Source organism: Sylvia atricapilla, chromosome 10 (genome assembly GCF_009819655.1).
Source record: "Sylvia atricapilla isolate bSylAtr1 chromosome 10, bSylAtr1.pri, whole genome shotgun sequence".
NCBI classification, from domain to species: domain Eukaryota; kingdom Metazoa; phylum Chordata; class Aves; order Passeriformes; family Sylviidae; genus Sylvia; species Sylvia atricapilla.
Genome location: NC_089149.1, coordinates 719,683 through 736,555, shown reverse-complemented (window position 1 = coordinate 736,555; position 16,873 = coordinate 719,683). Strand labels below are relative to the sequence as shown.

Genomic DNA, 16,873 nt, shown 5'->3' with positions numbered 1-16,873 from the left:
CCTGGGCCCACAGTCCGGTCGGTGTGGGGACTCGAACCCCAGGCCCTGAGGCCGGTCGGTGTGAGGACTCGAACCCGGGGCCCGGAGGCCGAGTCAGGGTGAGGACTCGAACCCGGGCCCCGGCGGTGTGGGAACTCGAACCCGCGGCCCTGGGCAGTGTGGGGACTCGAACCCGGGCCCCGGCGGTGTGGGAACTCGAACCCGCGGCCCTGGGCAGTGTGGGGACTCGAACCCGGGCCCCGGTCGGTGTGGGGACTCGAACCCGCGGCCCTGGGCAGTGTGGGGACTCGAACCCGGGCCCCGGTCGGTGTGGGGACTCGAACCCGGGCCCCAGCGGTCCTTGCCGGCGCTGGGCCCAGCCCGGCTGTGCCGGCACGCCGCGGGCGGGCGGATGAGGCGGGCGGATGAGGCGGACGGAAAGGCGGGCGGATGAGGCGGGCGCTGCGGGCGGATGAGGCGGGCGCTGCGGGCGGATGAGGCGGATGAGGCGGCGGATGAGGCGGGCGCTGCGGGCGGATGAGGCGGGCGGATGAGGCGGGCGGATGAGGCGGGCGCTGCGGGCGGATGAGGCGGGCGGAAGGGCGGGCGCTGCCGGCGGATGAGGCGGGCGGATGAGGCGGATGAGGCGGGCGGATGAGGCGGATGAGGCGGGCGGATGAGGCGGGCGGATGAGGCGGATGAGGCGGCGGATGAGGCGGGCGGATGAGGCGGATGAGGCGGGCGGATGAGGCGGGCGGATGAGGCGGGCGCTGCGGGCGGATGAGGCGGGCGGATGAGGCGGATGAGGCGGGCGCTGCGGGCGGATGAGGCGGGCGGATGAGGCGGGCGCTGCGGGCGGATGAGGCGGGCGCTGCGGGCGGATGAGGCGGGCGCTGCGGGCGGATGAGGCGGATGAGGCGGGCGCTGCCGGCGGATGAGGCGGGCGCTGCCGGCGGATGAGGCGCGGCCGCGCCGGGCCGATTGAGCCGCGCCGGGCCGGGCTGTACCGGCGCCGCCGCCCGCCGCCATGAGCTACGAGCAGCCCCGAGACCGGGGCCGCGGGCGCGGCCGGGACCGCGGCGGCGATGGCGGCGATGGCGGCTCGGCCTCCGGCGCCTGCTCGTCGGCGGGCGGGCCCGGCGGGCGGGGACGGCACCCCAGCCACCTGAAGGGCCGCGAGATCGGGCTGTGGTACGCCCGCAGGCAGGGCCAGAAGAACCGGGACGCCGACCGGCAGCAGGTGAGCGGCGCGGGGCCGTGTTCCGGGGCCGGGGCCCGGGGCCGTGCCCGGCTGTGGCCGTGCCGAGGGGCCCCGGGCGCGGGGCGCCGTGTGGGGCTTGCCGAGGTGGCTGTGTGTGGGTCGGGCTCCGCGCTGACGGGCTCTGCTTTCTGCCCTAGAGAGCTGTTGTGCGCATGGACGAGCGCAGGGAAGAGCAAATCGTGCGGCTGCTCAATTCTGTCCAGACTAAAAACGACAAAGAGCAAGAAGCCATGTCCTGGTGGTCCGGGGATGAAGAAGGGTAAAGAGATATAATTACCAGGTTTTTTATTTGTTTTCAATTGCGCAGACTTTCCATGAGCTGGCAGGAAGGTGTGTCAGAAGTTATTTACCTTTGTTGAATGTGTCGGCTCAACAATTATCCTCCGGTTTCCCCACACGGATTGTCACACTGAAATGGTTGTAGCCATTGCTGTAAAACTCTTTCATTATTGCTGAGTTTGGCATGTTAAATTTCTGCTTAAACTCATAACACTTATAACTTATCTCGAGATCTACTACGGTAGATAGATGGGATTTTTCAGCTCCCTTGGCCTCTGGAATTACTCTTCCAGAGGTGGCTTGTGGCCTCTGTGTTCAGTGATTGTGCAGTCTTGGAACATTTGCTCGGTGTCTGAAGCAAGGTCTGCTCCGGACTCGTTAAGGATGTTCGGGAATAACTGGAATAGAGTAGTGTGCTGAAATGGGGGCGTTGGGGCTCCATTTTGCTGAGGGATCCACTTACAGGGCAGTGGATCGGTAATTCTCTGTTGATGTTTTGTTGCTTTGTAGCTTCGTTTGGCACAAAAGACCGTGTTACTATTCAGATCCTGATGTCGGGGTTTTGGTGGTGGGTAGTTTGAGGCTTTGTGTGGTTTAGTGCCTCTCCCCAAATTGCCCCAAAACTGCCCAAAAGATCACCCCAAAATCGCTTGGAAATATGTGAGGAGTTTGACTAAAAAATTCTGGTTTGAATCTCTCCAAATTGCCCCAAAACTGCCCAAAAATTCACCCCAAAATCGCTTGGAAATGTGTGAGGAGTTCCAAAAAAAACAGAGCCAGAGCAGCTGTGGCTGCCCCTGGATCCCTGGCAGTGCCCGGGCTGGACACTTGGGCCACCCTGGGGCACTGGGAGCTGTCCCTGCACACTGCTGGGCACTTTAGGGTCTCTTCCAGCCCAGACCATTCCATAGTCTCTATTCCCATGGGCTGTTGGTTCATTAACTGCTGTGTGTAATTACCTGCGCTCTGCATGTGGCCAGGCACAGCTGGGGGAATCTGAAATTCTCGTTGTGTGCTTCCAGCCCTGCTCCAGAACAGCCTGCCAAAGTGAAACCAGATGCTGAAAAAGCTCCTGTGAGGAAGAGACCAACCTGGGAAAAAACATCCCTGGATTTGGATGTGGAATATCTCTGTGAAAAACCTGAGCAGGATGCTAATTTAGATGAGCAGCTTAAAGAAGAGTTAATGAAGAAGAAATCTGATCCCAGATATATTGAAATGCAGGTACTTTTCCCTGTGTTGAGTTGAAAACCTTTCACTGGATTTTTTTTTAAATTAAGCTAACCTGAAAATGTAATATCTTGCAACTTACTAGAAAGTTGTCATGATTTTGCTTTTGCTAAAAATTACCTTTAGAATTCATAAAATTCATACCTATTGATAGAACAGTGATTAAAATTGGGAAATTACAAATTTCAGAACCAGTTGGAATCTGAAATTTGAAGCTGACACGTTATTTCATTGGGTGTGTTACTGTTTCTTTTTTATGGGCTGTGTCCCTGCGGTAATGTCTGAAGCTGAAAGCACAGCACTGGGCTCTGAAGGGATGGCCTCTTGAAAGCAGGTTTTGTTTTGAACAGCCACATAGAGAAAATTGAACACGAGTTCTCTCTTCCATACCAGGCCCTGCTCTTGCACTGTAAACACCTGCCTTGCCATGTACCCAATTGTTGGGCTGACAGCATTTTTCTAATTGAGCGAAACTGAAACCGCACATGGAATTAAAGTTATTTCACAAGGGCCTGTGTTTATACAAGTGTTGCTGAGCAGTTTGGCATTATTTTGCAGTTTAGCCCAGATTAGAGGTGAAATCTGTTCTGTTGCTTCAGTGCTGAAAAGGTGTTTAAAGAGAAACCTTTTTTGTTTTTCCCCAGAGATTCCGAGAGAAGCTGCCCTCATACGGGATGAGAGAGGTGAGTGAATTTACAGAGAGAGACTCGGTGCTGCTGAGCTCCAAAACAGGGGAGAGCAGTTGTGCCCTGTGACTGGCCCTCAGGAGGGGGACAAGCCTCCCAAATTTGACCCTGGGGGGTGATTTCTTTCCAGACACTGCCTGGGGCTCCCTCATTGTTATACAGGGCTCAGTGCGGTGTTCTCATGGGAATACAACTGGGAATATCATGGGACTACCTGGCTGCTGCATACATCTAATAATAGGGCTTCTTTTTATGCCAGTTAAACTTCTAGAAAGCTCCCGGTTACTCAGATTGTTATGTTTTCTTCTGTGTATAAGACTGTACCCTTTGTTGAACAGTTAGGCAGGTTAGAATTGAATATAATGGCAATTAAGCCTTTTTAGCTTTAACCACAGACTTAATGGCTGCAGTGCTGGTGCTCAGTTCCATTAGTTTCCCAGTCACAGGGTAAGGTCAGTGACAGTAGGGGCTGTTATTAATGGATGTTAGGTCTCAGGCTGATATCCCCTGTGTGCAGCAGAAGTGGAGAATTCTCCTGTGTTTGCCTTTGCAGGCTCAGTGGGTGATTAGTGAGCTCCATCCTACAGTTCCTCTATTTGCCATCGTGTCCTTTCTGTTAGCATTTGTTTCTTAAAATAGCCACACTCCCCTTAACAGTCCTTGGGGCAGGGAGGAGGAGGCTGGGAAACTGTTGGTGCAAGGAATGTTAAAATATTGTGCTGAAAATCTTTAGTTTGTGCAGGCTTGTAGTCCAGCAGGGCAAACTCTTGTGTTCAGTCTCCAAAGATGAACAGGAGACAAGCAGGAAGGAGAAGGGTTAAAAATGTATTTCAGGCTTTCATTTTAGTTCTTTTATGTTGTTTCCATACAGGATCTAAAGTATTTAAAGCTATTGTTGAGGTTGGGTATGCTTTAAACCCTACACATGGGAAGTGCAAATGTGCAGAAATGACTTCTGTGAGGTTTAAAACTAAACTTCTTTTGTAGCATTACAAGGAGCAGCTGAGCATTTGTTCAGCTGCTGATCCTCTGCTCAGAGTTCATCCCCCAGGAGCAGAGAAAGCTCCAAACCCTCTACAGTCTGTTTGCAGCGACAGCACGGCGAATTGTTCTGTGTTTGTCTGGGCCAGGAGCTCGTGCGGCTGATCAACAGCAACCGTGTGACGGTGATCAGCGGGGAGACGGGCTGCGGGAAGACCACGCAGGTGACACAGTTCATCCTGGACGACCACATCGAGCGCGGCCGGGGCTCGGCCTGCCGCATCGTGTGCACCCAGCCGCGCCGGATCAGCGCCATCTCCGTGGGTCTTTCCCCCCCTTTTCCCCCCTTTTTCTTTCCCCCCTTTTCCCCCCTTTTTCTTTCCCCCCTTTCCCCCCTTTTCTTTCCCCCCTTTTCCCCCCTTTTTCTTTCCCCCCTTTTCCCCCCTTTTTCTTTCCCCCCTTTTCCCCCCTTTTTCTTTCCCCCCTTTTCCCCCCTTTTTCTTTCCCCCCTTTTCCCCCCTTTTTCTTTCCCCCCTTTTCCCCCCTTTTTCTTTCCCCCCTTTTCCCCCCTTTTACTTTCCCCCCCTTTTCCCTATTTCTGTCCCCCCCTTTTCCCCCTTTCTTTTCCCCCCCTTTTCCCCCCTTTTTCTTTCCCCCCCTTTTCCCCCCTTTTTCTTTCCCCCCTTTTCCCCTTCCCTCCCCTTCCCCTCACTAACTGGACACTCACAGGGCCTGGCCGTCGATGGAGTACTGGCACTGCAGCCTCCTTCTTCCCTGACTTTGGTCATGGGTTATAGCTGTGATTTTAATGGATTTGGGCAAGTGCAAACGCCAGTTAAGATAAAAACTAATGTTGTGTCAGCCCCTCTAGAGGTGTGTTGACAATAATGAGCAGGAAAGAATCTGGTGCTCAGTAGTTTCTGTCCTTGACAGTTCAGGGTCAAATGGGCAAAGCTCACCCTGCTGGAAGGGGAATGTGCTGCTGATGCCCCAGTGGGTGTGCTCATCTAAAGTCTTGTCCCTGGGTTGCTGCTCTCAGGGGAGGAGAAAAGGTGCATTTCAGGGCATTTGTTTGTCCTTTCCAAACCGTCTCAGTTCCAGGTGTTCCTGCTGCTGGGCAGCTCAGTCACAGATGAGCCTGGTTTTCTTTCTCCTGCAGGTGGCTGAGAGAGTGGCTGCTGAGAGGGCCGAGGGCTGTGGCAATGGCAGGAGCACGGGCTACCAGATCCGCCTGCAGAGGTGAGCACCTCCCTGCAAGGGCCCCTTCTTGGCCCTGGGAGACAGGTTGGAAACTAGTTCTGAAAGAAAAAACTGCTTTCCTGCTGATATTTTCCCCTGAAGGAATTCCTGCGAGGAAGGAATGAGGACTTTGAATTTTAGGAGGAGGTTTGAGTGCAGTTACTGTGTTTTGTGCCCCACGTGACATGACTAGCCCAAGTTAGGCTTTGTCTAGTAAGGCCTGTTTTCACCTTGTGAAAGGTTCTGCTGTGGGCAGAAATAAAACTGATGTCCCTAATCAATGAATTTCAAGGAAAAGTGAAGATAGGAAAGGGGAGAATGCTCCAAACCATATTTCTGTGGAAAGCTGTGTATTTGCTACACGTATTTATGGACTAATTCCCTGGGACCATGTAATAGGTGCAGTGACAGGAGCTTGCAGAGCAAAAGCTTTTGCGTTTGTAGTCAGCTGTAATTTAAAAATCTGAAGTGGGACCAGCACATAGTGGAACCCTATTGCTGAAGCAAAGGTTAGAGAGGAGAGCTCAGTCCTTTCAGCATTTTAACTGGAGTTCACAGAATCTCTGTGCTGTTTCTCTTCTCCCAGTGCTGTGCATGTGGGTGCCCTGTGTGCTGAGCCTGCAGAGCTGCAGGAGGTGGGGATCAGCACCTCAGTGTGCTGGGGAGTCAGGGCCTCTCCCTGGTCCATTCCCCACCCACAAAACTGCTGCTGCAGTGGCCTCATTCCCTATTCCTGCCCTTGTGCTGGAGTGAGGCACATCTGCATCATGACTGCAATGGCACCTGCACTTGGGGTTCAAGGTTTTGAAGTCTTTTGTTAAATACAGAAGAGAACTGAGGAGTTCTTTTGTGTGTCTTTCAGTCGGTTGCCAAGGAAACAAGGTTCAATTTTGTACTGTACCACGGGAATTGTCCTGCAGTGGCTTCAGTCAGATAAGTAAGAGCTGTTCAGTGTGACACTGAATGCAATTATGGAATGAGTCTGTGCTGTTCCAAACAGTCATGGCTCTGCTTTTATCTTTTCTAAAAACAAAAGTTTGACTTCTTCCCCTTCTATTTTAGGCACTTGTCCAGCATCAGTCATGTAGTTCTTGATGAAATCCACGAAAGAAATCTTCAGTCAGATGTTTTAATGAGCATTATTAAAGATCTTCTGAATGTTCGACTGGATCTGAAAGTCATACTGATGAGTGCTACTTTAAATGCAGAGAAGTTTTCTGAGTACTTTGGTAGGTGAAATGCTTAGAAATGTTCCTCTTGAGTAATTTCGGCTTCTATAGTATAGTACAGTCCTCCAATTATAGAATTGACTTGTATCAAAAGAAGAAATTACTTCAGTTTTACAAATATCTGCCAGCTGCTGGAGATGCAGTTTCTCTCAATTTTATCTCATTATAGCCTGACATTGCTTCTGGTTTTGCTTTTCAGACATGTTATTGAAACAGAATCCACAGAGCGTTTTCCTAGTAAATATTTACCCTGTTTTAGCATTCTTGCTGTGAGTGGGCAAGCAGATTGAACTTGGAGTTGTTCAGTCTCCCAGCTTTTTCCAGTAGCTGGAACCAGTTGAACATCCTGGGGTGCAGAATTCTGCCTGCTCCTGCCTGTGCTTTTGTTATTCAGCAGCCTTATTTGGGGGGAATTTGACATCTTCCCTGACAGTTGGAAATGTCCTGTAGGCATGGCAGCTAGATTGCAGAAATACTGAGGAATGTTCATTGCTTCTATTCTTTCAGTGCAGTATTTCCTGAGTAGTTCTAAAACTGAGTTCTGCCTCTCTCCACAGACCATTGCCCAATGATTCACATCCCTGGCTTCACTTTCCCAGTGGTGGAATATCTGCTGGAAGATGTCATTGAGAAGTTGAGGCAAGTGTTTTTTTCTGAACATCATTTCGGAGAGTACTTGTGGGGCTTTACCTTAGTGTATGTGTGCTCAGAGATTAACTCGGCATAAAGAAGAATTGTCTGTATTTTTCCACAGAAAACTTTCTTAAAGGGGCCTTGTACAATAATTACAGATGACACACAGCTACCTGGGAATGTTGGCTTGAGGGGGAGAACTGTTTCTCTGATGCTGTGGTGAATTTTCAGGCCTCTAAATCAAGCTAGTCTTTCTTGCTGTTCACCTTTTTTCCCCCCTATATGTTCACATGCTTACTGGGGTTGGTCTCTGCTTTGTAAGATTTCTGTCAGCAGAGAAACTGCAGATTCTTACACATGGTCTAGCTAAAGCACATCACACTGTCCATGGTTTGGAAAACTGTGCAGCTGCTCTGATTGCCCTCAGTTTCAGACTGAACTGTGTTTGTTCCTCCTGTGTAAAGGTACACCCCAGAAAAGACGGACCGTCGGGTGCACTGGAGGAAGGGCTTCATGCAGGGCCACGTGAGCAGGCCAGAGAAGGAGAAGAAGGAGGAGATCTACAGGCAGCAGTGGCCAGCCTACCTAAGGCAGCTGCAGGGCAGGTTGGGCACAAGATTCTCTTTGGCTTTCTGTTTTCGGGCAGCTCTGAAGTGGAACTATAAATTAGTGCTGTGTTGCGTTGCTGGGCTTCAGTAACAGTGGGGTGGTGGCTGCTGTGGAAAATGATGATGGAATTGCCTGTACAGTTGGCTGGCAACCAGTGAAGTGCTTTAGAGACAGCAGGATTGGCTCCCTTTGCCTCTGAGTTGTTCAAGTTAAATTTCAGTTCATTACCTGAATACGATTTGTCAGTCCCTGGCTCATTGATGAGAAGGAGGGATGTCATATAGGTGCTTCAAAGACAGTTCAGTCATGACATGACAATTCTTAAATTGTTCTGAACGGACAGTAATCACACTGAACTAAATGCAGAGAGTACTTTGGAGGTGCAGGATTGCTCAAAGAACTGGCTGGGTGGCTCACTCAGAACCAGGCAGCAGCAGCAGAGCCCTGGCTGTGCATGTCCCAAGGGAGCAGTGCCTGTGCTTTCCCTGCTGCAGGTACTCAGCCAGCACAATCAATGCCCTGGAGATGATGGATGATGACAAGGTGGACCTGGACCTTGTGGCAGCACTGATCAGACACATCGTGCTGGAGGAGGAGGTACAGTGGGGCTGAGCTGGGGGCAGTGCCAGAGCTGGAAATGATTTTGGCTGGTCACACAGAAAGAAGAGACATTTTTGTTTGCTCTTCTAAGTAATTGAACAGCTTTGAATTACTGCATTCAGATAAATACATGCAGGTGGCTCTTTAACAGAAAAATCCCCCTTGGTAGACTGTTCCAGAGTGGGTCAGTGAGGTTTCAGATCTCACGTGTGTCAGTGTGCAAGCAGCTGGCTCTCTGTGCAGGGTGTGATGTGTTCTGACCCCTTTTCCTGTAGGATGGTGCAATTCTGGTGTTTCTGCCGGGCTGGGATAACATCAGCACTTTGCATGAGATCTTGACGTCTCAAGTCATGTTTAAGTCAGGTAAAACCCAAACTCTGTGGGAGATGTGGCACTGGGGGCAGGCTCCTTTTGCACGGGCTTGCTGTGATTGCACTGGGTTCATTTTATCCCTCATCTCCTCTGCAGTGTTCAGCACTTCTGGTGTGTCTGTGGTATCTTTCCTCTGCAAACAACTCATTGTTCTGTGTGAGAGTGACAATCTGAAAACGACCTGACCTGCATCTTGTTCCTCTTGTCCTTTCCTGTAGCTGGGAGAGCTCCCACCCAGAGCTAAACTCCATTCTGTGTGCCCTTCATCCTGAGCAGCTTCCCCTGCTTTGCTGATTCCTCCCTTAAATCCTGTGGCTTTGAGGAGCTTCCTTACAGACTCTCTAGTACTCCGTGCCTGTCTGACACACCTTAACTTGTCCTTTTGCATCTCTCATGTTTCCATCTCACCTGTCTTGGCTGGGCTCTTGTCTGTTCAGATGGTGACTTGCAGTGTGGTTGTGTACATTCCATAGATGCAGAATTCCACTTTATTGAAAGGCTGAGTGTCAGTTTGTGTATTAAACTTGACCAATTATTAAATAACTTCAGAATTTAAAAAGGAAGTCTAAATTGCTTTACATAACTTCATATATTTTCTTAAACTCATCATGTTATAGCATCATAAAAAAGGCTTTTATACCTTTTTAATTTAGAATTTGCTGTTACGATACAAATATCTGTGATCTCAGAGCAAGAAGGAGTAGCCTGACTTGCAGCCTATTTTCTCTGTTCTGCATAGTTGATTTAATAGATTTTAATAGATTTAATAGATTAAAATTGGAAGTTTCTGTGCTTACACTGTATCTTTTACTGATTTTTAACTTTCAGATAGGTTTATTATCATACCTTTGCATTCACTGATGCCTACTGTTAACCAGACTCAGGTATGCTTCTCTTTTATTGCAATATTTCACAACTACAAAGAAAAAAAAAATCATGAAGCACATGTTTGGTTTTGACAAAGACATAAATGGGCCCTGGATAATTACAGGTGTTCAAGAAGACCCCGCCAGGAGTGAGGAAAATCGTGATTGCAACCAACATTGCAGAGACCAGGTAAGTGCCTGCCTGCCCAAGGCCAGGAAAACTGAGTTTAACAAAAGAACTGGAAGTGATAATGTCAAGTATAAACCTGTTTGATGGTCCCGAAAATACGTTCCTGTGTTTGTGCCATTCATTTAAAACACTTGGTCTTTAGAAATATTTATAGACTAAACAGAGTTTTCCTATCATTGTTTTAAACAATTCACCCAACTACATTGTTTTGAACAATTAAACTGCAGGAATACTAAACAATTGCTAGAATGACTTGTAGAGGATAATTTGAGCTTCTTGTCCTCTCTTCAGAACCAAGTGAGGACTTCTGCCAGACCACGGAGAATAAATCAGCTGTTTCTTGAACTGTTCAGTAACATAGTTCTTAATGAAATTCCAAAGACAGATTGTTTTTAATTATTGGCTCTGTTTGGGAGGGAATAAAGAGAGGCCAAACCCAATCCTAGGTCACACTTGCAAAGATGAAAAGTTGCTTTTTTCCCCTGTTTTTTTTCCCCCACAGCATCACAATCGATGACGTGGTGTTTGTTATAGATGGGGGGAAGATAAAGGAGACTCACTTTGACACCCAGAACAACATCAGCACCATGGCAGCAGAGTGGGTCAGCAAGGCCAATGCCAAGCAGAGGAAGGGTCGAGCAGGGAGGTAGGAACAGTTCCTGCTCAGGGAACTTGGGGGATGTGCTGAAGGGTCTTGATGATTTGCATGTGCTGGCACTGCTGGCTGCTGTTCCTGGGCAGGGAATGATTTCCTTGTCTTCCTAGGAAACTGAGTTGACTTGTGCTGTGTTTACTTCGAGTTTCCTTCCTATAGAAGAATGCCCTGTATTTATTTTAATTTTATTTTTGTCACTGCTCTCAGACCTAATTTATGAGGCTGACACAGTAAAGTGGAAGTGGCGTAAAAATTAATTTCTGTGTTCCCTATGCCTCTTTCCTGCTGATGGGTCTGTGTTTCAGAAGACTGAAGTGGCTTTTACAGTGGAGTACACTTCAGTTCCAGTTCCTTGAGGAGTTTTGGGAAGCTCTTTGTAAGCAAACAGAACCATAATGTCACAGTTTCATAGGGGGAAAAAAACCCACAACAAAGGACCAAAGCCAAAAGAATTGTTTCTTTAAATCACTGCAGAGTTCAGCCAGGCCACTGTTACCATCTGTACAATGGACTGCGTGCCAGTCTCCTGGATGATTATCAGTTACCAGAGATCCTCAGGACACCCTTGGAAGAGCTCTGCTTACAAATCAAGGTAAATGGAGGAATCCTCAAGTGTATTTATTACACTTCTCCGTTGGGATAAGTGGTTGAGAAAATAAATTAATGCAACTGTTGAGCCTAGGGTTGTTAAACCAAAATTCTGTTACACAGAAATGCAGTGTATTTAGCCAATAATTGCAGCAGCTTTTGTAAATGCACACTTGTATCTGGGTGCATCAAACCCAGGGGAAACAGAATTATCTGGTATCAGTAAAAGGTGAAGTCCACTAACAAAAATTTGGGCTGTGCTGTCCCCCAAATACCACGTATCATCAGAGAAGCTTCAGTGAGAATGCCAGTGAGTCAATTTATATGATTCTTAAGAGAATTTTACTACAAAGTAGTTTTAGAACTGGTGTGAATTTCCCTTTTTGGCAGTTTGCGTTGAATTCCTTATGCAAGCAGAAGGAATGCCACTTTTGTGTATGTGAGCTGAATGAAGAATGGATCCTTCTGCTACACATTTCACCACTAATACATTTTTTTTTTTTTGTCCTTAGTTCTTAACTAAAGAAATTGTAACTCAAGCTGTGAATTACTCCCACTATTTCAAACAGTGTGATTACTGCTACCCAGTTGAAGGCAATGTCTTTCTCCAGTGTCTGCAGGCTTTTGTTGTGGTATTTCTTTCAGATCCTGAAGCTGGGTGGAATTGCCTATTTTCTGAGCAAACTGATGGACCCCCCGTCTCGTGACGCTGTGATGTTGGCCATAAATCACCTCATGGAGCTGGTAAGGTGTTGCTTCACGTGCAGGACTGATGTGTGCAGAGCTGTGGCAGTGTGTGTGTGACTGCCCAGCTCAGGGCACTGCAGCCCCTGACCCTTTGTGCAGAGGGACCCTCACTGCTCAGAGGGACACTTCACACAGTGCCTGGTGCTTCTGGCCCCTGCACAGGGATTCTGGGGGACTAACAGGACTCCAGACAGACACGTGGCCTGCATTTAAGTTCCCTGCAGATGATTTCACTCCCTCTGTACCCCCTGCTGCCTCCCAGCCTTGCTGTTGCAGGTGGGTCAGAGGAGTTAGAGACAAATGAGGTGTGGGAGAAGCTCCCTGTGTGTCATTGCTCCCTTGGGTGCTGGGCAAGGAGAGGTTCGTGGCACCTTTGTTCTGACTCCTTGCTCTGGTGGTATTTGTACAAATGGGTTGTAGCCATGAACAAACATCTGCTTTGGGTATTAGTGGGTGATATCTGAACACCAGTGGCTTTCCAAGGAAATCCTCCCCATCTGACACGACGTGTTTGTTCTTTCCTGTCTGCCCTCGTGGTGGCAGAACGCTCTGGACAGGCAGGAGGAGCTGACTCCCCTGGGTGTCCACCTGGCACGGCTGCCCGTGGAGCCACACATCGGCAAGATGATCCTCTTTGGGGCCTTGTTCTGCTGCCTGGACCCCGTGCTCACCATTGCAGCCAGCCTCAGCTTCAAGGACCCTTTTGTCATCCCTCTGGTAAAGGCTCACAGATGGCAATTACACGTGGCAGTTTGGGAATCTCAGGAGGATGCTGGGACTTAGTGAGGTGTTACATAGTCTAAGAGCACTTCCATTAATGTCACGGCAGTTACATTTTGATTAGTGAGATTGCCTTTGCATACTATGAATTATCGTTTTTCCTGCGGAATGCTGGAAATAACTATAATTTTCATGTGTTACATACAAAGCACTGCTGTACAGATGTACCTGAATTTGGAAAAGAGAACTGTCACGTCAGTCTGGGTGTTAAATAGGTTCTCATTTTTAGGGCAAAGAGAAAATCGCAGATGCAAGAAGAAAGGAGCTCTCAAAGAACTCGAAAAGTGACCATCTGACTGTGGTGAATGCTTTCACTGTAAGCATGTTTTCATGTGGCCTTTTTCTTCTAGAATTTTACTTCCAGTAATACAGGTGATCCTAAGGAAAATGGGGATCAGTTTAGGCTCTGTAGGCTTTCTTGTTTGGCTTCTACAGAAACATAAAACCAAACTGCTTTTCACCCTTCTGGTGTTGCACAGTCTTGTCTCCAGGCTCAGTAACCTGGTTTCTGGTGGACAGGTCTGAAAAAGACAAAGGAACCATAGTAGTGTAGTTACCTTGCTGAAGTTGTTCATTCTTGTCCTTCTGGCCTCTACAGGAGGCTGAAGCCAACTTCAGAAGTGTTGGACATTGTGTTGGAGTGAGGAGAGGGGGAAATAAACGGCTTGGAAAATGCAGTTACTGCCCAGAACTGTAACTTGCAATGAAGGGTGCTCTGGCAAACACAGCCAGGTGTCACTGCCTGCCAGGGAAAAGGGAAGGTTATGAGTCAGCACATTCTGAAGTTGTGTGCACATACACAGAGATCAAAGGATTTACCTTCTCCCTGGGAGGGAATATGTGACTGTTGCTTGTTGACCTCCAGTTTTCACTGTCCTGAAGTTTGTAGTGTGTGTTCACTTACAAACACCTTGGAACTCTGGGTTTCATTTCTAGGGCTGGGAAGATGCTCGGAGCTCTGGTTTCAGGAATGAGAAGGACTATTGCTGGGAATATTTCCTGTCCTCAAACACCATGCAGGTAACAGCATCCTGCCAGGTTCCAGCAGGAGCCTGTGTGTGGGGAAAAGGAGGAGCCTTTGGTGCACCATCATTCCGGGGCAATCTTCATTGTTTCCTAGATGCTGCATAACATGAAAGGGCAGTTTGCTGAGCACCTCCTTGCAGCTGGATTTGTGAATAGCAGAAACCCCAAGGATCCCAAATCTAACACCAACTCAGGTAACCGTGGAGGGAAAGGCAGAATTTCTCCCAGTGAAGTCTCAGCTTGCAGAACTGCCTCACTTACTTACTGTGCTGTCTCCTGCAGGTAATGAGAAGCTGCTCAAAGCAGTCATCTGTGCTGGCCTCTACCCCAAAGTGGCAAAGATCCGGCCCAGCTTCAGCAAAAAGAGAAAAATGTGAGGGTTTGGTTTAATGGGGTTTGTATTCAAGGTGTTTCCTACGTGGCAGAATTTGGCATGATGAAGCAGTGGCTTGAGTGTATGAATGAATCTCACTTTGGAGTTTGAGTCACGGTTGTGCATGGCTTCCTCTGAGAAGGGTGGGATTGTTGATTTTTTTAACATCTGGATTCCTGCTAACACCTGAAATAATTTCTGTGACCTTAATGGATAATGTTACAGCATCTCAGTAGCGCTGCTCTAAAAGGGTTCAGCTATTCAAACACTGTCACTTCTGGTTATTTGGGAGGAGACACTCCAGGGATCCTGCTCTGTTGATTTATCACTTCTTGGATTGTCAGACTCTTCTTGTTTTTCCTTTGAAGGGTGAAGGTTTGCACCAAGACAGATGGATCAGTGAATATCCATCCCAAATCAGTGAATGTGGAGGAAACAGAGTTCCATTATAACTGGCTCGTGTACCATTTGAAGATGAGGACCAGCAGCGTGAGTTGGTTTATTTGTCCTTGAGGGGTTTATTTGGTTTATTATCCCATTTTGAATGAGGCTGGACCAGGGTTCAGAGGGGATGGGAACAGCCTTTGTTCTGGGGTCTTCCTGTCCTTGTATCACCATCAGATTATGTCCTTTGTGATTCTGGGGGTATTGTATTACAATATAAACCTGTGTGGTTTAGTTCTTGGGGAGTTTTTTGGAGGATTTGGGGTTTTTTAAGGTCTGGAAATAGAGGTGTAAATTCTTTTATTTTAGTTTAATTTTTTTTCATTCTCAATATGCTGACATTTTTTTTTCCTTTCACTGTTATGGAGTATCTGGTTTGATGTGTGAAAGACTGAAAGACTTGGAACCGTTTTTGCCCTTGTTCAATCTGACTTCATGTAACTTTTTTTGAACTGTTGCTTCATGCAGGTTCAGAATTTGTGAGTAACTGAGCAAGGATCTTGTGGAATTCTGTAGCAGTCTCATTAAGGATTACTGCTGGCACTTGAGATGCTTTGAGAGTGATCAGACAATTCTGTTGTTGTGCAGATTTACCTGTATGACTGTACAGAGGTGTCTCCATACTGCCTGCTGTTCTTTGGAGGGGATATATCCATTCAGAAGGACAACGACCAGGACACCATCGCTGTGGATGAGTGGATTGTTTTCCAGTCTCCAGAAAAAATAGCCAACTTGGTCAAGGTGACTGTTTCAAAATAATGTACCTGGAAGGGCTCAGTGTAGCACTGGTTCTGCTTAGGAACTTCTGGATTTGATATTCCTGTGTGCCTGCTGATTCATCACTCAGGGAGATGGTGTTTGAAATGCACTCCCAGCCAGCAGGTCAAGCACACAAATAAACAAAGGAAATGTAATTTTGCACAGAGTTGTAGGATGACTTGGTCAGTCCAGGCAATGGATATGGAAACATGAGAGTGGGGCTCCTCAGTTAACAGCAATGGGTTCCATAAGAGCTGTTTAATATCAGATCCCAGAAATCATACCTCACTCTTTTTTTTTTTTTTTTTTTTTTTTTTTTTTTTTTAATTTGTTTTTAATCAGTCTTTTAAAGTCTGAAATAGTCATGCAAGTGCTGGGTGGGCTGTTAGAAGCATCACATCCAGAGATGGTCATCTCCCATGAAGGAGACTGGGTTCTGAGAGACAGTGTTTGATCCTGAAAATAGCAATGTGGAAATGAACTGATGGGAGAAGAGCAGGTGTGAAGGTCAGGAGAACAGAGGGGCCTGGGCACTGGAACGTCTCCGTTGATGCTCTGTGTACCTCTAACTGCTCACCTCTTTCCTTTTGCCTTTTTTCCCTTTATTACAACTCCCAGAAACTGCGACAAGAACTGGATGACCTCCTCCAAGAGAAAATCGAGAGCCCTCATCCCGTGGACTGGAAGGACACTAAGTGCAGGGACACGGCCGTGCTGACTGCCATTATAGACTTGATCACCACGCAGGAGAACGAGGCCGTCCGCAACTTCGCGCCGCGCTTCCAGGGCGAGCGCTACAGCTGACGGCCCCTGGGGACAGCCGCCTCCTGGGGACAGCCGCCTCCTGGGGACAGCCGCCTCCTGGGGACAGCCGCCTCCTGGGGACAGCCCCCTCCTGGGGACAGCCCCCTCCTGGGACAGCCACCTCCTGGGACAGCGTTTCCTTGGCTGGAGGCACCGCTCTGGAGGGTAAGCTGCTGCTCCCTCCTCCCGAGGGGCAGTCACTCACAGCTCTCAGCAGCGTGTCTACGTGCATGTGTTCTGTGCTCGCGGTACCTTTGTGACGGAGAGAAAGGCATTTGTTGGATGGTGTAAGGTTCTCGTCCTGCTGTAGTCGTTTAATTTGGGATTTTTACCCATCGGGTGACAGATATTTAAGACACCTGCTAAAATACTGCTTAGTAATACCGAAACTTTTTTTTTTTTTTAATGGGGTGTGGTGAGTAATTATACTTGCTGTGTTATTGCAGCTGTGCAGCAGTGTGCTCACCAGTACTTCCACAGGAGGTAATTAGAGCTTAATTAAACTCAACCTGAAAACACATGTTCAATTTCTACGGTGGGAGG

The 16,873-nt window shown here is 48.3% G+C and overlaps 1 protein-coding gene across 1 annotated transcript; it reads left to right on the top strand.

Annotated features, from left to right (window-relative positions):
* The first annotated feature begins 994 nt into the window (after positions 1-994).
* Positions 995-16,376, top strand: DHX36 (DEAH-box helicase 36). The gene is made up of 25 exons (XM_066325644.1): positions 995-1,219; positions 1,378-1,499; positions 2,542-2,743; positions 3,394-3,432; positions 4,566-4,736; positions 5,576-5,655; positions 6,518-6,592; positions 6,718-6,884; positions 7,442-7,523; positions 7,982-8,122; positions 8,621-8,723; positions 9,002-9,089; positions 9,927-9,982; positions 10,090-10,154; positions 10,657-10,800; positions 11,284-11,401; positions 12,043-12,141; positions 12,688-12,861; positions 13,154-13,240; positions 13,861-13,944; positions 14,045-14,144; positions 14,233-14,323; positions 14,692-14,812; positions 15,356-15,508; positions 16,145-16,376. Exons 1-25 carry the CDS (start codon positions 1,007-1,009, stop codon positions 16,328-16,330), a joined length of 2,961 nt encoding a protein of 986 aa, XP_066181741.1. The 5' UTR covers positions 995-1,006; the 3' UTR covers positions 16,331-16,376.
* The last annotated feature ends 497 nt before the right edge of the window (positions 16,377-16,873 follow it).

Coding starts and splice junctions, on each gene's coding strand:
- DHX36 (XM_066325644.1), top strand. CDS start 1,007: ATGAGCTACGAGCAGCCCCGAGACCGGGGCCGCGGGCGCGGCCGGGAC. Junction 4,737..5,575: donor GCCGGATCAGCGCCATCTCC/GTGGGTCTTTCC, acceptor TTTCTCCTGCAG/GTGGCTGAGAGAGTGGCTGC. Junction 8,123..8,620: donor CTAAGGCAGCTGCAGGGCAG/GTTGGGCACAAG, acceptor TCCCTGCTGCAG/GTACTCAGCCAGCACAATCA.